This window comes from Olea europaea, chromosome 21, assembly GCF_002742605.1.
Source record: "Olea europaea var. sylvestris chromosome 21, O_europaea_v1, whole genome shotgun sequence".
In the NCBI taxonomy this organism is placed as follows: domain Eukaryota; kingdom Viridiplantae; phylum Streptophyta; class Magnoliopsida; order Lamiales; family Oleaceae; genus Olea; species Olea europaea.
This window is the reverse complement of record NC_036257.1, coordinates 15815478-15835232: the sequence shown is the minus strand read 5'-3', so window position 1 is coordinate 15835232 and position 19755 is coordinate 15815478. Positions and strand designations below refer to the sequence as shown.

Here is a 19755-nt window from a genome sequence, read left to right as displayed (position 1 = left end):
GATTCCATTTTTCTACTTAATGTTCTTAGTAAAGGATTATCAACTAATTTACTACTACTAACTACAATTTATTTTCCTTTATTCATTAGATATGGATCCACTTAGGTTTTTTTAAATGTACTAGGTTTTTTTTAGTCTTACCCAAGTCTAATTTTTGTAGTTTATTTATTATATTATCTAATTCTTGTCTAGTATCTATTGATTTTTTTTTTCTAACGTTGTAACTCTATTTTCCAATTTTTATAGGTTAGGACTAGTATCTATTTCTCTTATATTATTAAATTTTCTTTTTAATATTTCGGTATTTTGATTTTTAATATATTCTAGATTACTTTCTATAGTCTTTATATTTTTATTTATATTTCCTAATAAAGTTTCTACCTTTTCATTTGAATTGTTCATTTCTAAATTTTCTCCTAAATGTACGAGTAAATCTACAATACTATTTAGCTGTTTATCCTCAGAGTGTAAAAGATGCTTAATTTTTTTTTATCAAAATTACAAATCAAAGAATCTATATCTGAACTATCTTTTCTTTCAAGATTTCCTAAGATTTCTAAATTTAAGTAATCTACACTTTTCATAAATTAATTATGTTTTAGACTAGAAAATAGCTCTGATACCAATTTGACAGCAATATTTTATAGCAAGATTTTGGAATAAGAAAAAGTCTAGTGCCAATTAAATTCTTTTGAAAAATTTGTGGCAAAAAGTCCTATTTTATTTATTTATAGTGTGTACTTATGTAGCATGGAAAAGTGGTTGCTTATGCCTCGGGACAGTTGAAGCAGTATGAACAAAACTATCCAACACACGACTTGGAGCTTGCAGCGGTAGTTCATGCCTTAAAGATATGGCGTCATTATCTCTATGGTAGGAAGTGTGAAATTTATACAGACCACAAGAGTCTTAAATACTTCTTCACACAGAAGGAACTGAATACGAGACAGAGGAGATGGTTGGAACTAGTAAAAGATTACGACTACACAATTCATTACTATCCGAGTAAGGCTAACGTAGTTGCAGATGCCCTAAGCAGAAAGACAGGATCACAGTTAACAGTTCTACCCACAGTGCAGAAATACTTGGTAAGAGACTTTGAGAAATTGAGATTGGAAGTTATCACGCCACCGACTTAGACTACAGCAAGAGTAAGAGCGTTTATGATTCGGCCTATTCTTCGTGATCGAATCAAGGAGGCACAGAATAAGGATCCATTCCTACAGAAGATAAAGGCTGAGGTTGGCACAAACAAACGTATGGGATTTGAAATGTCTGTAGATAATGCCCTGACTTTCAAAGGAAGGTTATGTGTACCTAAAGATGAAAGTATAAGAAATGAGATACTGGAAGAGGCTCACTCTGCCCCGTATTCAGCACATCCAGGTGGTACGAAAATGTATCGAGATCTCCGAGATACATTTTGGTGGAGAAATATGAAGACAGGAATTGGTCAATTCATTGAAAAATGTTTTATATGTCAGCAGGTCAAGGCAGAACACCAAAGACCATCAGGACTACTAAAACCATTGGATATTCTAGAATGGAACTGGGAACATATAACGATGGACTTTGTGGTAGGCCTCCCAAGGACAGCAAAAGGTCACAATGCTATTTGGGTAGTGGTTGATCGTTTGACGAAGTCAGCCCATTTTCTACCAATCAAGGTGAACTTCAAAATGGAACAGTTTGCACAGCTATACATCAAAGAGATAGTCAGATTGCGTAGAGTTCCAGTCACTATTGTTTCAGATAGAGATCCGAGGTTCACGTCTAAATTTTGGAAAAGTTTGCAGACAGCCATGGGGACGAAACTGAAGTTTAGTACTGCTTATCATCCACAGACAGATGGACAATCAGAAAGAACCATTCAAACCCTTGAGGATATGTTGCGGGCATGTGTTTTGGATCTTGGAGGTTGTTGGGAGACACACCTGCCTTTAGTGGAATTTGCTTACAACAATAGCTTCCAGGCCACTATAGGTATGGCCCCATACGAAGCTCTTTATGGTAGGAAGTGCAGATCCCCTATCCATTGGGATGAGGTTGGAGAGAACAGAATTTTAGGTCCTGAAATTATTGAACGAACAGTTGGGGCAGTTGACAAGATTAGAGCCAGAATAAAGACTGCACAGGACCAACAAAAGAGTTATGCAGATCGTAGGAGAAAGGATTTGGAATTTAGTGTGGGCGACAAAGTTTTCCTTAAAGTAGCACCCATGAAGGGCGTATTGAGATTTGGCAAGAAGGGAAAGTTGAGACCGCGATTTATTGGACCTTTCGAAATCCTTGAAAGGATTGGCGTTATGGCTTATCGACTTGCCTTACCCCCTGAACTTGCAGCAGTGCATAACGTGTTTCATATATCGATGCTCAGAAAATATATTCATGACCCCAATCATGTAATAAGTTACCAGACATCGGATGAACAAAAGGACTTATCATATGAAGAAACCCCGATGATGATTTTGGAGAGAGCTACATCAACTCAGAAACAAAGAGGTTTCCTTAGTCAAGATCCAATAGCGAAATCATGGACTTGATGAGTCAACTTGGGAGAAAGAAGAGGAGCTTAAAGTCAAGTATCCAAAGCTCTTTGAGTAACCAAGGTAAATTTTCGAGGATGAAAATATTTAAAGGAGAGAAGATTGTAGTAACCCAAATTTTCGTAGAATAAAATTTGATTTACGTATGCTAGGTTTTAATATTTTAAAAGTTTAGGGACTAAAATATATACAAAGTAAAATTGAATTTTATTCGGGTTAAAATGTAGATATTGACGAAGCGACAATAAGTATATGAATATTGGTCTCGTTGGAAAGCTCGTATTTAATCATGCATGCTAGGCTCGAGAAAAAGTGGATTTGGATTAATGGAGCTCAAATTATTGAGGTCGAAAGATTTAGCCTTAAAATATTATTATGATTATGATTATGATTATTTTTTTTTTTATAATTTGAGTATCATTGTATTTAGAGGATTCTCGTGCAAGATTTTTGGTAGGGGTAGGTGAGTGATTGATTTGTTTGTTAGATATAATAAAAAAAAAGTTAAAGAGAGAGAGACAGGATGAGAAAAGCTACGTAAGTGAGAGAGAGGGAAATATGGGTAGACATGAGTACTGAGTAGTGGTTAGAAACTGATTATTTTCTTTATTTAATAAGCATTTTGAACCAAAGAAACATCACCACGTGGACGGCAAATGCACGGATTTAAGTGATAGGACTTGGTCAGATATCTTTCTTCAAAATTTTGTTTTCCTATTTTTATCCATAATCACATCCACTTCTACACGTTTCCCTCACAATACACAAACTCTTTGAAAAATAAGGTATTACTGTCTATAGTCTATGCATATAAACACATTATGCACGAAAATAGAGATACAAAAATATAAGTGCATTGCTTACAGTGATAGAAGAGGCAGAAAAAGAAAAGAAAAGACGGGAACGTGATTTTGTTTTGACTTCCAAAAATTAAAGCAGTTTAATAAGGTAGGATATGAGGTGCAGCATTTTTTTTAATGTCCCGTTTAATTATTATTATTTTTTACATGTTGACGAATTTTATACTCATGAAAGTAAAGTTATAATATCAATGTATGATATGAATGATATGGTCATTCCGGTACAATAAAATGAAATGAAATGTTATGATGTGAGCTCTTACCGGATTTTAAAGTTATGCGACGGTATGATATTCTGACACATGTTTTAAAATTATTATTCGGGATTGCACCATTAAAATCTGATATCCTACTGAGTATTCCCATGTACTCACCCTTTTCCTACACCATACAGGTTAGATCGGGTCGTGTCGGAGCGTGATGGTTCGATGGTGTGATTGTGCTTGCTTTTGCTGATGAAAATCTAGATTTCAACAAGTAATTTTATTTCTTTGTCATAGACATTTATTTTAAAACTGATTTATCGTTTATGTTTATTTGACATGGAGGTTTTAAAATTGAGTTTTTGGTTAAAAGTTCGTATCAAATTATCTCATTTTCCTTTAGTGTTATTTTATATTAATGGGAGCAAAAATTGTACTTAGGATTAATTGCATAGGATAGAATTAAACTTGTGCATGTGTGAATTTACTGCAGAGTGTAGTGAAAATTAGTCATATGATCGAATCCATTTATTTAATTATTTTATCAAAATTTTCTGAAATCGAATCTGCTTTTCAATAGTTGAATTCCCCAGATGCAGTTTTTGTTTGAGTTAAATATTATTTTACCCACCAATTTTACTGAACACGTATTTAACGTATTAATTGTTAACAGGCTATTCCATAGCCTGGCGATGTAGGGTGGGAAGTTTTCTTTTAATAAAATAAGGCAAATTGTTGGCTGTTTTCTTTCAACTTGGGGTGTGATCCACGCATAGAGGAAAGAGAAAGTTTAGTATGCTTTGAATTGGGAATTGGTTTTGTACTATATATAATATAATATACATGTATATATATGGCATTCATTACTACATGTGTATGCGTGCAGTCAAATGGAAAATTATTTCACATGTTAATAAGGGATTTTATATCGAATTCTTTAAGAACAGATAAATTTTATATGCTATTTTTATGTACACGTTGAAGGATATGGCGAAGAAACAAGAATGTATCTATAAATTTTTTTCCTAAAATATATATATATATATATATATATATATATATATATATATATAAACTAATATTTACTTCTTTTTATAAATTTGAGTAAATTACATTTTCCTAATTATATATAATGGCATTCCAAGTTGTCCAAATTCAAGTGAAAATTTTGGTAGCGATTCAACCCTTTAAAAAATTGGATTGTTACATGTCCTATCCATTATGATTAGCCCTACGTTTGCCTATAATGCAGAGTGGAAATTTTGTACGCTATGCAGGAAATAATGGAGCACAGTACATGAGAATGTTTAGACTACCATAGAAAAAAATAAAACACATAAATTACAATGCTGAGACGATAGTATAGAAAAAAGAAGATAGTTTTCACTATTACTTAACAGAATATAAAAAATAAACGACAACCGGTATATTACTTTCCTCGATTGTTAAACATCCACTCAATCCACTTAAATTTCTCATTCGCGTCCTTCATGACGGTGAGCATGTCCCGGTAACGCTTCTGTGCAAGAAGTACGAACAGGCAGTGCCAGCGCTTTTGCTTGTGCCCATCATCGTGTTAATCTTCGTCGCCACTTCCTCCGCAGCACTCGTGGCACAGTCAATTGAGAAAAATAGTTCAGGGACAAACTTTTTTCTTCTGGCCTCTTCGTTGACTGTCTGAAGATTTTTGTTTACTAACACTTGTGTACCCCAACATTTGTTGGTTCGGCCTCGTCGCTCAAACCATTGCTCTCGACGTCGATCGGAATAACATCCCTATTTTCTTTTAGCACACTGTCCTCGTATAGGCTGAATCCCGCTCTGCATAATTTAGTGGCAGTGACGACGTACTTGTCTTCGAATAGCTGACGGTAGCGAATGCAGATCTCGCTCCTGTCCTTGTCATTGAAGTCTTTGTACCCCTTATTCTCTTGCAAAGCACGGTTTGAGGAGTTAGAGTATCAGTATGCACTGGAATTTGGAATGCATAAAGACAGATAAAATGCGAGATATGAGAATATGCAACAAAATATGCATGATACGCTATGTCCGACTCATTGTGCTTTGACAGGAGAATTGAAACAAGCTTTTTGTTTTCCAAAAAAAAAAAATTGACAATTTTTTGGTTGCATTTCCATTTTTTGGAAAATTAGTGCGTAGGTTGATGCATAATTTCATATTTGACTTACCAATAAATAACGAATACTATTTGCATTATGTTGAAGCGTATACAGTTTTGAGAATTACAGATCTTCCCCAAATTCATCGAATAGGGACACGAAAATCATAGTGTAAGCCATTTAAAAAAATTGAAGATAGCAACGATATGAAGTCCGAAACTGATATAAGCAATAGAAAAAATTAGTACATAACGATGACGTTATTCAATTTGATCATGTCAACCGCGTGTGACATTCCAACGCAACAAGCATACAACCGATTAATTTATGAAATCCATGTTCAGTAAGGAAAGAAAAAGCCACTAATTAACAGAAACCAATTTCCAACCCATTATGATTTTGCAGTGAATTTCAATCAAAATTAGAAAACAATTCATATTCGTTGCAGTTGGTAAATACACAGTTCATCTCAGTCAATTCGAGGTGGTTCAAGTTAACAAAGGAAGACGGTAAAGTTTGTTTAGGGCAGCAGTTTGGTAGTAAAGTGAAGTGGCTGAATGTACATAGTTCTTCATGAATTGGATTGTGGGCCGAATCAATGAAGGTGTGAGACGTTACCTTAAGCTTTCGACTTCACCACTGTGGTCGGTGGCTGCATCGTACTCTACTTAGCTGGTGTTCACAAGCCCCGACAGACATTTGTGGGTTCGTCGCATTCCGTCCCAATGGTTTCGCAACTGCTGCTTGCTCCAGCTATGCCCAGTGACGGAGTTGAAGAGGACGGACACGCGTTCCTAGCCGTGTTTAGTGAGACACCTGTTGTTCTAGTGTCCCTCCGCTATGGCTGTTTTGTAGGCAGTCATGAAGGCCCAATTCATGTCCGGGCTCCAGCGCGCATAGATTTTTTACCTAGATCTCCTTGCAGTTTCGGTAGCAATATTGGACAAGCGTTGTTGGCTCGCGCCCGACTGGGAAGTGTTAAGGGTCGTTAGCATTGATGCAAAACCAATTAGAAGTGTGGAAAACGAGGGGAACGAAGTGGGTATACCTGAATTCCGACGAGATCCATGTTCGGTTGGTGGAGAAGATCGGTGCCGAATATCTTGTGCAAGCTACAGATTCGATCGCAGAGGTCGACGTTGAGGCCCTTTCCCTCAATGGTGGTTACGACGAGTGTCACAAATGTTCACGGCGGGGCCTGTGTATAAGGTAGAGAAATTGTTGCTGGTGAGGTTGCCCGTTTCAACCGAAAGGATGGATAAAGTACTGTCCATGGGAGGGGCAGTTTAAAGGAAGCGAAAATGGTAGGGGAGCGAGAGAGAGAGTTGTGTCAATGAGAGGGGCAATTGGAGGAAATGAAAATGTTAGATGCTTGTACATGTTCACATGCGTTGTGGGTGAAAATGGTCGAAAAATTAATTTATGGGAAAAATTAATGGCTACCAAACGGGGCCTAAACGTTGAAAGTAATTGGATGAATATAGTGATTTTTTAAAATTTTTGAAATTATATTAGGAATGTATTTATAGTGGGATGAATATATAAAATTTGTATGGATCTATAATGTTTAAATGAATAAATTTAATAATGACAATATTGGAACTCGACGTGGATGAAATTAGTAATTTTTTAAAAATTTAAAATTTTAATATGAATGTATATAGAGTAAGATGCATATATAAAAACTGTGGATGTAAATAATGGCACCCTATAAACATGTTGTAAATGGTAAGTGTATTAGTGAATGATAATTGTACCCCTACAGTTTTAGAAATTATTACTATTGTATCCTTAATACTTTCCTATAAATATAGGATTTTGGTTCTCAATAAAATGCACACAAGTTTATTAATTTTTATGATCTCCTCTTTTTCTCTTTTTTCATAATACGTCATCAGTACGAAAGTTTATTTTTTCAAGGATTGTTGAAGGTAGTAATTTTTTGAAGTATAATCATCTATCACATGTACTAAAATTAATTTGGTATCATGTCAATTATTTTACATACAAGGCTACTACTTTTTCTTCTCTATTTTAATATATGTGTACAAATGAGAATATATTTACAATCTGTCGCCCCACCCCTTTTCTTCTATACTTTAATAAGTTATTTATGACGACTCTCATGCGTTCTGATTTGTCAAGTCAATTCTCCACCACAAATCAATTGATGCTACTATTTGCTTTCTCAATTTCCACGCCTTTTCATTTGTCGATCCTTTAAGTTATATAGATGACTTTTTATATCAATTTTTATTTGTATAATTAGTTCATATACAATAATGGTAATTATTACCTGTACACGGTAATGGCTAGAAAAGCATTGATATTGATTTGGCCTCACATATATCAATTATAATATACCTCTAATTACCATAAATTATTATTGATTGTACACGCATCCCATAAATTCCACTCAATTCATATTAATGAATTCAGGTTAATTTATGTTTATTTATAGATTAATTAATAATTAATATTATGCAGTGTGCAATTGCACGTTTCATTTTTTTTTGTTTTGCTTTTTTTTTTTATATTTAGAAATAAAATGTTATTTATTGAATTCATTCTTAATTATAGTTGCTCCTGAAATAGTATAACATTATATAATTAATACTCGTAACGAAGACTACTTGCTCCAGAAAAGCATGAATATATTATTTTTAATATTTAAGAAAAATATTATTTACTCCCAAGGAACATGAATTATATTCTTTTAATATTTCAGAAGAATATTGGCATATTGCTCTTAAAGATATAATAGTAAAATACAATGTGCTCCTAAATCTGCACATATTTTGAAGAAGATATTATTTTAAATTAGTGTTTATCCTTGTTAAAAAATACATAACTTATGTCATGTTGACAACTTGATTAACGATTATGTGATGTTTAATCATATTATTTGAAACTAATTGTATTTTTTTCGCTTTGTTGTGTAGTTAATTAAATAGCAAACATTACAAAACTTGAGTTTGTTGCACTTGACATATCTGACAAAAATTATCTATAATGGTACTCGATGCTAATATCCGTCTTGTCTTAAAATATTTGGGAGAAACAATTAAAGAATGAAATAAAAGATCCCTACACGATCATGCAAAAACACTCATTTTAATCGTCATCATCTTCATGATGGATTGAAAATTGAATATTTCACTGAAAAAGATCTATGGGTTCTTTGAAAAAAATTAACTAAAAGATTTGATCATTAGATGACTATAGTCCTCTCCAAAATCCGCTATGAGTGGATGCACATTTGTTTTCAATACTTCAAAACTGTTAGTGAGTTTAATTCTAAGTTGTTCAGAATATGTTTAAAATTAATATTATGTGGAGAAAAAATTACTGATGAAGACATGTTGGAGAAAACATTTTACGCCTCGAATGTGCTTCTGCAACAGCAATATTGTGAGCTTGGTTTTAAAAGATACTCAATACTCATATCTTGCCTGCTTATGGCTGGAAAAATAATGATCTGTTAATGAAAAATCATAGATTATGTCCAATTAGTTTGGTACCATTACTGTATTACTTGAAACAAATGCAATATCAAGACAAAGATATGGATATAGACATGGACGTGGACGAGAAACCTGCACGTGAAATAAATCGTGGAGAAATAACCAACAAAGTTATCATCAACAAGACAACAATTTTAAAATGCACAAAGCAAATGAATGTAACACATCTAAAAAAGAGGACGAAGAAAGTTACTTTTGATGTAACATGAAAGGATATCGGGCACGCACCTTATCGTACAGCTAAATATCTCATGGATCTTTACAAAAATTCAATCAAGGAAAAGGAAAAAGTGAAAATAAATTTTACTGATTATGATAATCCCATTGAAGTGACTCATTTGGATGTCTCTAATTTTTTTGTTGATCCAAATGAGAATATTGATCATTGATTGGGGATGGTGTGATGGAAGATATAGATTAGCTTATTTTCTTACCTTTAGTATTTCCCTTCATTTTAGAAATTTAGTTTGAAATATATTTTTACTCTTCACAAAAAAAAAATTGAAATTTTATTATGCATCGTTAATTTCACAGTATTGAATTATGTTTATCTTTTAAATTTAAATTCAAGTTTTTTTAAAAAATATTTATATATTTTTTATGGGTGATACTTGCTTGATTAATAGTGCAACTACAGATACTATTTTTCAGGACAAAAATATTTTTTGAACTTAATATTAGCAAAAAATAATGTTAATACGATACCAAGTGCATCGAATACGTGGAAGATTCTGGAAGAACTTGTATTATTTTATTAAATAATACAAAATTATCTATTAACAATGTATTTTATTCTAGCAAATTCAGAAGATATTTGCTTAGTTTTAAGATATCCATTGCAATGGATATCACATTGAGATGATACAAGAAAAGAATGTTGAATATATTTACATAACTTTTTTTGTATGTAGTTAGAAGTAGATAAAAGAAAATTTTCATTAACTTTCATTTGACATGTATTATACATTTATAAAAAATGGTTGAATCAAATATTATTACGAATTGGAAGTTCGTTGAATCAAAAAGTTTTATACTTGGATATGCATGAGCTATAATGATGCGTTGAATATTAAACAACTAACGTGGATATCTTTTAAAGAACCAGAAAATTCTTTTATCTAATGATTATCCATGTGTTGCTTATTCACAAGACAAGCTAGTCATTAGGCCTTCGATTATAAAGGTCAATATTGAATCTCCAACTTTCTTGAAAAGAGTTCATGGAGATATGTGTGAGCCAATACACTCACCATGTGGATTATTTCGTTATTTTATAGTATTAATTGATTCTTCTACTAGATGGTTATATGTTTGCCTACTTTTCACTATGAATGTATCATTTCCTAGACTACTTGCTCAAATTATAAAATTATGAGCGCAATTTTTTGATTACTCAATCAAGATTATTGGTCTTGAAAATGCTATTGCATTTAGAACACAAGCATTGATAATTATTGCATGTCAATTGAAATTATTGTTGAACATTCTATTGCGCATGTCTGTACCCAAAATGGTTAAGCGAAATCGCTTATTAAATGTTTACAACTTGTTGCTAGACCATTACTTATGAAACTCCTCTTCTATTTGGGATCATGCCATATTACAAGCTACATTATTGGTTCATATAAAATCAACTACCTATTATCATTTCTCATTTGGTCATGAACCTAATATTTTTCACCTATCGATTTTTTGTTGTACTGTCAAAATCCCTATTTACGCCCCCACAACGTGCTAAAATGGGTCCTCAGTGAAGACTTGCGATTTATGTAGGTTTTGATTCACCATCTATTATTAAGTATCTTGAACTGTTATTTACTATACGTTTTGCAAATTGTCATTTTGATAAAATGTCTTTTCTAACTTTAAGAGGGGAAAAATCACATCTTGAAAAACCAAGTAAAATTTATTGAAATGAAACAACTCTATCTCTATTTAATCCACATAGCAATCAATGGGAGTAAGAGGTTAAAAAAATTATTCATTCGCAAAAATGTTGCAAATCAATTACCTGATATATTTATTGATACAAAAAAATGACAAATTCATATATTTCAATAGAAAATATTTGCAAAAATTGAATTCCCTATAAGACAATCCATTGTAGCAAATGAATCTCAAATACATTAGAAGCGTGGTCGACCAGTTAGATCAAAATACTCCGTACCTCGAAAAAGAAAAGTACAAGAGAAAAACCAGCTAAAATCTTTGGAAGAAGTAACGTTAGATAATTTTTGCTTTTGCAGACAATGGCTCTAGTTGGAGAGCGTGGAAGTGGGAAGTCCACAGTTATCAGTTTGATACAAATATTCTATAACCCTGAGTCCGGCCAACTATTCTTAAATGGAGTGGAAACTCGAAAATTCAATAAGTTGGCTGAGGCAACAAATGTGATTAGTGAGTCAAGAACCTATTCTTTTCAACAAAACAATTCATGAAAACATTTCTTACGAGGTTGCAACTGAAGAAAAGACCATTTCAGCGACAAGAGCTGCAAATGCACACAACTTCATATCAGGATTGCCTCAAGGATATGAACCTAATGTTGGGGTGAGAGGAATTTAATCGTCTGGTGGACAAAAGCAAAGAATTGTTGTAAAAAGAGCAATATTGAAAGATTCAAAGATACTTTTGCTCGACAAAGCACAAGTGCACTGGATGCACATAGTCTAGAAACCTTTAGAGAGAGTTATGGTGAAGAAAACTACTATCGATGTAACTCATTGCCTGACAACAATAATGGGAGCAGACACCATTGCTGTTGTAAAGAATAGAGTGATTTTTAAAAAGGGAAGTCATGACGTGCTTATGAAAGATGGAGTCTATGCTTCTTTGGTTGCTATACACTCTATTTCAAGAATAAAGCGAACCACGACTCTATTTGACTCAACCTCAAGTAGCCGAAAATTTTGAATTTTGATTTAGTTATCAACATAGTTTTATAGCATGCATTATTATCATCTGCACGACTTTGGTAATCTCAGTGGAGATTTTATTTTTAGTTCAAAAAAAAAAAATGCAAACAAACCACTGATTAATTACTACTAGCTACATTAGTCACTTAATCCAGTATCATCTTGACAAGACATTGTTGTCTAGACAAACTTCCCAATTGTTATCTTGGACTTAATAAGATTAACAATTAAGACAAAAATCAAGTGACAAAATAATTAAATATTTCAAGTGTTGGGAATCTACTTATATATGCACAGTGGAAAATTAAAATTATTTCGATTCCCACCGAGGATCCCTTTGTGTTTAGATAGAAATCGTGATAAAGATTGTACCTTTGGAGAATTCTGCAAACCTTTTGTTTTTCTTTTCGTTCCAGCAATCTTGATTTGCCACCCACAGCTGTCCAATTGTCCAGCCTCCAACGGTGATCCACACAGAGAATAAAATTGCAGCTACCAGGATTTTCTCCTCTTATGCTAGCAAGAATAATTATGAAAAATCATATGGATTAAAAACCCTAGTCATATATTTATATAAGCTCAAACGGGCCTGGCCTGATCCGATCCAATATTTAATTAATACATTTAATTAAATTCAGTCCGTGAATTTATTAATGCAATTAATTAATTCGGGCCTATAAATAACCAATCCAATTAATTAATTTATCCAACGATTATTAAATTACTTAATCGACAAATTGCAATCTTCCAATTCTCTTATGCGAACCATCAGGTTTCCAATCACGATGCCTAACAACGTGAAATATTATTTTGATATAATCAAAATTGATAAATTAAAGCACCCTTTTAATTTATCATCAATTCACACTCGCCGTCCCAGATTGACATCTAGCAATGTGTCAGGGCAATACATGTGACGGGAAATGTTATGTGGTAGGACAAAACCAAACTCGTTCATTTACCGTAAAACTATAATCCCTTCGTCAATATGATCCGATCAATTACAAGATATGAAAGTATGTCAATCTCAATTATCGATTATATCTTTCACTCCACTATTAAGTTAATATAAGTCGAAAATTCCTTTTCGACTTATGAGTACACCTTGGCCAAGGATTTCATCATTGACTTAATTGAATGGAACGCAGATCATAATCTCCTACTATCTAAGATTGACGAATCCTTTATTGGTCAATCACAACCTTCGTACGATTTTTGACGTACCCGAACGATGTCGTATTAGCAGTCCTTTGCAGAGCAACATCGCCAAAGTATGATTGTCCTCATATAAGGTACCATGACGACCTCAAGTTAAAGGACCAATTCCACTACTGAACGTTAGAGATTAACCATTGACACTCAGATAGTTATCCATGTGGAATCTCTCAGCGGGTCTCCACGTGTTAATTTAAGTGTCACTACACTTTAACTTATGAGATCAGCTACTTACTTCATAAATAAGAAATACCACAGGTGATAGTCTATCCGTAATAACGATATCTGTATCTCGTTATTACTTACGACCACGAACGATTTAAGATTCAATCAGATGTAATTTGTATCTCACAATCACAACTCCTTGTAATTAACAAATTACGAAAATTTGAATCTATGGACTCTATTATTTATTTAATTGTCCATTAATTAAATAATAGATCTGTCATTAAATTATATTAATTATAAATCAAAAGTACTTATATCCAAAGTTGATTGGACCTAGAACATAATACTTACATCAAGAACGTGTGTTTCAATGCAAAGTAACATTGTGACTTCTGACATACAATTTCCTTCATTGTTATGCTTCTATATTTGAATTTAAATGGGCTAATCAGTAAAAGGGCCTTATTTGAGTAACAAGACTTAAATCATTCTCATACTAGTCGACACAGATTTATTCAAATCTAAGCAACTTGATTTTGGGTACCAATAGCAGCTGCCATACCTGCATACATAACTGTTAGCAGACACCATATTTCTCATTTAATGAACTCGGCATACATGAATCAAGAACCAAATTGTTCTTATTCTAAATTCTTATGGTGTCGAGGTATGATTTCCCATCAAGTTCCCGCGAAAAATATCCTTTCATATAATCAACAAAGCTGATTCTTTTGAATTTTGCTGGAGTTTCTGGAGTCACAATGCTTGGTGCTGGACCAAAATCACCATCTATATTCGGGTTGAAAAATGTAGCAATGGAGAGCCTTTCTTTCTTCAAATTGACAGTTGCTCGGTGTTCAATACTTCGGTAAATTCCATTTGTCACAATCTGTCAAAGCACGTAATGATAAGATCTCAATGTATACAACAGAATTTATAGGCTAAACATAGTTGAGAACAACATATAAATGGAGTGACTTTAGGCCATTTGATTATGTACAATTACCTCCAAGATGTCTCCAATGTTAATAACAAAAGCATTAGGGAGTGGTACAACTGGAATCCAAGCTCCATCTTTCTTAACCTGAAGACCTTCAATTTCATTGACTTGGAGGAGGATGGTTAGTCCAGTTGCATCAGAGTGGGGGTAGAGGCCGGTAACAAGCTCCGGTTGGGGGCAGGGAGGATAGTAATTCATCCTCATTGATTGCATCCCTTCTTCGAAAACCGTATTCATCTCCTCAGCTTTCACGTGTAAAGCTTTAGCCATTAGGTCTAGGATTTTCACGGCAAGGTTTTTCATTTCCGTGGCATATTCGTCTATTGCATCCCTGCAAAAATCAAGAATAAAGGAGCAAAGTAACAGCATTTCTAGTACAGCTATCAGATGAGATTAGACGGTACAAATATACGATACGTGTTTCTACCTGAACTTAGTAGGAAGCTTGGGAATTAAGTGAGGCTTTCTCAGGTGAATTGGTAAGGTGATTGCAAAGAATAAGTCTGCCCAATCAAGCTTTTGCTCTTCTGACACAACAAAGGCCTGTCCATAACCCTCTACGTCCCCTGATTCTTGACTAAACTTCTTCTTTTCCTCTATTGGTAGACTGAAGAATTCTTGAATTTCTAGCTTCATTTTCTCCACCGTTGGAAAGCTAACCCCATGGTTGATCAACTGCAAGTAGCCAATTATGATCATATAAAACCATATCCAACAGAAAAAACTAATCAACTGCAAGTGGCCAGTTGTAGGGGCAAATCGTGCTACATATTTTAGTTTTTACCGTGCATACCTGAAAGAAACCCCATTCTTGGCATGCAGTGTGCAGTTTTTGAAGCTCAGTATCCATTGAATCTTTCTCCATCAACTTTTGCATATCAATCACAGGAATTCGATTTTCAGGTAAGGACGAAATGATTTGATCTTGATTAGGACGCTGGTATCTTGGTGGAATAGTGTTCGATTTCTCCTTGGCCAATTCCTGCACATCAGGCACTTGTAAAGAACTACCTAGCTTTTTAAACTTAGATTCCATCTGCAGCAATTTTGCCAATGGTCTCTACCTCTCCTATCTTTGTTCTTGTCTCCAAATTATATTACATTTGTTCCCTTAAAAGTCAAAGACTGTATCAAACATTATTAGGCATATGGCAAGAAGATTGTTCTAATTTGGTATTTTCAATGGTCCCACCAAATTGTGAAAATGAAAGCAGGTGGTTCAAGCATAATTTTCAGAGACGGAAAACTTTTGCCCGTAAGTAAGATTTACTTATATAGTGGGTGAGCCCACACCGCACGAAATGTCTAATTAAGCATCCCACCTGTAATTTACTACAGGACATCTGGTTTCTAGATTGAAAGAGACAGTCCAGTCCGATTTATAAACCAAGGAAGGAAAAACTTTACCTGAAGGGGGAGAAAAAAAAATAAAAAAATGCAACCTTGATTACGTGATTTGGGAGTAAAACCAGGAAACATAAGGTTTTTCAATGTGGGTTAGTATATTCAATTCCTCCCACCGCCGTTTTTCTCTATATGTTTAATCTCCAATTCTCCTCCTCTAATTTCCACCAACAGCCGTCCCTTTTTTCTAGGTACTCCCATTTTGAAAAAATTACTTAGAAACCTACATTTAAAGACTACTTTTCAAAAACAAGGAAAATTAATTTTTATTTTAGAAATCAGCTGATAATTAGATTTTAATAATTATAATTATTAACAATTTAATTAAACCTAACAAATTCACCCCACACACCCCCAGTTCATCCCAAACCCTATCTTCGTCATTCTCTCTACCTTCTCTCTATCTATATACCTCGCTACTTGCCCACCTCTACCATTCTTTCCGATCAGTGAAGGATCAGATCTAGGCCATGGCTACTACTTTGGCTTTGGCTATGGGTGGCAACAACTTCGATGGAGATGGCTACTACTTTGGCTTTGGCTATGGGTGGCAACAACTTCGATGGAGGTTGTGCTCTGAGTAGCTCTACCATATCTTGTCTATGACGCTGCTCCGTCATACACAGTGGCTAGCCATTGCATCGTCGCTGCTACTTGTAGACCAACTATGGTTTTATCATTATGCTAAGAAGATAGAACATTGCTTACTGACCGACTATGATTTGAGTATTTCTTTTCAATTTTCCATTGCTCATCAATGTTTAGGATTTTGTCATTCATCTTGTAATGTTTTCTTGATGAAGTTCTTTTTTTTTTTTGCTTTTGTGGATTTTTCTCAGTGGAAGATTTTTAAGTGTGACATTTTTTATTATGAAAAATGCTTTGTTGGAAAAAAAAAAAAAAAAAAAAAACATGGATTGTTATAATCAAATACTATCCAATTGAGATTTTCATGCTTAGAACTTCATTCCAGATGCTAAACACCTATTTATGGAGTTAATTAAAATGCCCAAATATAAAATATGTGCTCAAGATGCCTTATTCACGTAGACCCTGGTGAATATTATTTTTATAGTATTACCAAAGCAAAAGTTCCCATAAATTAAATCGGTTCTTTTCTGACATTTAGATTTGTCATTGTTTTGTTATTTGTGAGCTGATGTTTATTTAGATCCATAATCATGGAATGATCCAATAGTAATTAGTATGAGCACGTATGATTCATGTGTGTATTAATTTATCCAAGCAAGGAGAATGCCTTGCATGTAGGAGACATTTTGTTGGATACAAGAGCCAAACACTTTGCCGTCCAAGTTGTGGAAACATTGTATGGCGGCCACAGGGTGACTTCTTTTCTAAAGGTGGCCAAGGTACCAGTTCCTCTTCGAAAAAGAGTAAACTTGATATCATTGATCGTGAATTTGAAGAGAAATGAATAAAGATCTAGAAATGGCTTTGATGTCCTCTACATGTAGTACTCATATGCATTGATGTCATACTAAAACATAAGGATGCTTTTTTTTTTCTTTTTCACATTACACTAATTACTTTCAGTTCATATCCAGTTGTGTACATTATGTACCATAGGTAGAATATGATTGTCTTAATATTTGTAGACTGAGAAATGAAAGTAACATCACTTTTATTGTACGAAATTTTCATCACGAGCAATTGTGGAATAATTTTTCTTGGTTTTGGATTACTTGATTGCAATTTTATGTAGTTAAGGTTCTTTTGCAAAGTAGATCTCAAGGTGATCTCCAACATGGGATCTTCGAAATATCACACTCTGATGCAAGTAGCATTGACGGCACTGAGGATTGATGCCTCGTTTCAATGGGTGTTTGACAAGAATATCATACTATTGTACTCTGGTACTCTACCTTCTTAAGGAAATGATTGTGCAGATCGAAGGTGGGGAATTATTATTGGTTACCTAGAATAGCAAAGAAAAGTTTTAGTTAAACATGAATTGAGAATTTTATGTTCTTGTTAGGAATTTATTGTCATGGATTTAAGATGAAAGTAATAGTTGTGATGCATTGCAGGAGATGGTGGTAGATTGTGATGCTAGTATATAGTATGCGTAGATTTATTTGTGGTGATTTTCTGTGACGAATTATGTGTTTGTTGTGATTGATGGTAACCAATTATGTGTTAATTGTGACCAGTTGTGACTTGATCACATATCAAGTTGTATATCATCACAATTAAGATGAACTGGTCACAGATAATCATATTGAAGACAAATTTGGTCACATTTATTCACACTATAGATAAATTTAGTCACATAAATAACACATGTTAATGACTTGGTCACAAATTAGATGGTTACAGACAATCGAACTGAAGACAAATTTGATTACAGCTATCACATATAACACAAGTTAGTGACTTGGATACATACAGTTACAAATTTGATAAATTTAAGTTGCAGTCGGACAATAATATGTCATAGTTAGATAACAAGTCACAATGAAACCATTACAAGTCATAAACATTCATAGCGAAATTAAACATCATCATAGATAGTCACAAATAACACAAACTTTGTCACAAAGAGTCACAATAAACATATAAAAGGTCACATAGAGACATAATTAACAAAAATTGGTCACACAAAAGTCATCGTTCACATATTAGATCACAAAACACTGTTAACATAGAAATAATCATATATAGTCATAGTCAATGTGACACTGGTCATATATTATCAAAATTAAGACATGCCAGGTCACAAATAGTCATATTTAAGAAAGACTTAGTCACTGACAATCACATGTAAGAAATACCAGGTCACATACAATCAAAATTAAGTTAAACATGACCATAGACAGTCACACTAAAAATAGACCTGGTCACAAATAACTAAGCTTATATGGATCTGATCACAAACAATAAAAACTTACACATACCTAGTCACATACATCAAATATTATGATAGACCTGATCATATACAGGGACAATTAAGAATACATAGTCACAGAATTATTAATTATAAATGTTAAGACATACAATGTCACATTTATTAATTACAAACTACACAATTAATCGATCACGGTCACTAAATTTCCTTAGCACAAATCATACTATTTCTATTAGTCATAAATCACACCATTTTCCTTCATTTTAAATTTAGGACTTCACTTGCAAGTCTCTTATTATAAAATAGGAATTTGAGGATTTACTTATCTATTATTGGAAGTTACCAACCCAATGTTTAATAGAATAGAAAATTAGGGGCTTCCTTTATAGAATTGGAGTTAGTGCTCCACTACCTAGCATGCACTTTATATCCATTTTCTACATTTGATAGAAATAGAGGCTAAAAACAAGAAGCAGAGGATAGAGAGCATAAACGGGAAAAAGGGAGGGGAAAAAGGGAGAGTAAGAAGAACATCTTTAAACTTAAGTTACATTCTTCAATTTCATTTCAATTCTCAGGGCAATTTCACAAATTAACTCCCAACTTAGTTTTAATTTGTTGCTCCTCATCCACATCACCGCCTATGGACCTCCCAAATTCACCTAAAAAAGTAGTGGTTTGCAGCAGTGGAGTCCTCGAAGCCTGCACTGTTTGCTTCTTATCCAAAAAGGCACATTTGTCACGCTTATAGAAAACTTATTCGTTACTTTTGCCGCCTTCGGTAAGGCCAACCATCACATTTTACCTCTCTCACTGAACAGCTAAAGAAAGAGAAAAACAGTCCACAAGAAAAACAAAACAAATTGAAATCCTAAATTTGGTCGGTTCTTCCATTTGTCCATCGAGTCCTCGCCTCTGACGCTATTTCCATCAT

General features: G+C 33.7%; 2 protein-coding genes and 1 long non-coding RNA gene across 3 annotated transcripts; 1 reads left to right on the top strand and 2 right to left on the bottom strand.

Annotated features, from left to right (window-relative positions):
- Positions 1 to 4914: 4914 nt before the first annotated feature.
- LOC111370892 lies at positions 4915 to 7098 on the bottom strand. Its single transcript, XR_002698509.1, has 2 exons — positions 6778 to 7098; positions 4915 to 6697 (listed from the first exon to the last, which is right to left on the bottom strand). It is a non-coding gene; the product is annotated as an uncharacterized LOC111370892 (long non-coding RNA).
- Positions 7099 to 8944: 1846 nt separating this feature from the next.
- Positions 8945 to 11818, top strand: LOC111370189 (putative multidrug export ATP-binding/permease protein SAS1788). Its single transcript, XM_022991881.1, has 4 exons — positions 8945 to 9209; positions 9287 to 9411; positions 11500 to 11643; positions 11708 to 11818. Exons 1-4 carry the CDS (start codon positions 8945 to 8947, stop codon positions 11816 to 11818), a joined length of 645 nt encoding a protein of 214 aa, XP_022847649.1.
- A 2055-nt stretch (positions 11819 to 13873) lies between these two features.
- Positions 13874 to 15654, bottom strand: LOC111370888 (protein SRG1-like). Its single transcript, XM_022992789.1, has 4 exons — positions 15345 to 15654; positions 14979 to 15226; positions 14558 to 14882; positions 13874 to 14440 (listed from the first exon to the last, which is right to left on the bottom strand). Exons 1-4 carry the CDS (start codon positions 15585 to 15587, stop codon positions 14198 to 14200), a joined length of 1059 nt encoding a protein of 352 aa, XP_022848557.1. The 5' UTR covers positions 15588 to 15654; the 3' UTR covers positions 13874 to 14197.
- Between the last annotated feature and the right edge of the window lie 4101 nt (positions 15655 to 19755).

What these genes read in the sequence shown, in the direction of transcription:
- LOC111370189 (XM_022991881.1), top strand. Translation starts at nt 8,945, where the DNA reads ATGACTATAGTCCTCTCCAAAATCCGCTATGAGTGGATGCACATTTGT. An exon ending in GGCTGGAAAAATAATGATCT is followed by an intron (nt 9,210 to 9,286) that starts GTTAATGAAAAA and finishes TGCAATATCAAG; the next exon opens with ACAAAGATATGGATATAGAC. An exon ending in AGTTGGCTGAGGCAACAAAT is followed by an intron (nt 11,644 to 11,707) that starts GTGATTAGTGAG and finishes ATTTCTTACGAG; the next exon opens with GTTGCAACTGAAGAAAAGAC.
- LOC111370888 (XM_022992789.1), bottom strand. Translation starts at nt 15,587, where the DNA reads ATGGAATCTAAGTTTAAAAAGCTAGGTAGTTCTTTACAAGTGCCTGAT. An exon ending in AAGAATGGGGTTTCTTTCAG is followed by an intron (nt 15,227 to 15,344) that starts GTATGCACGGTA and finishes GGCTACTTGCAG; the next exon opens with TTGATCAACCATGGGGTTAG. An exon ending in AAGCTTCCTACTAAGTTCAG is followed by an intron (nt 14,883 to 14,978) that starts GTAGAAACACGT and finishes TGATTTTTGCAG; the next exon opens with GGATGCAATAGACGAATATG.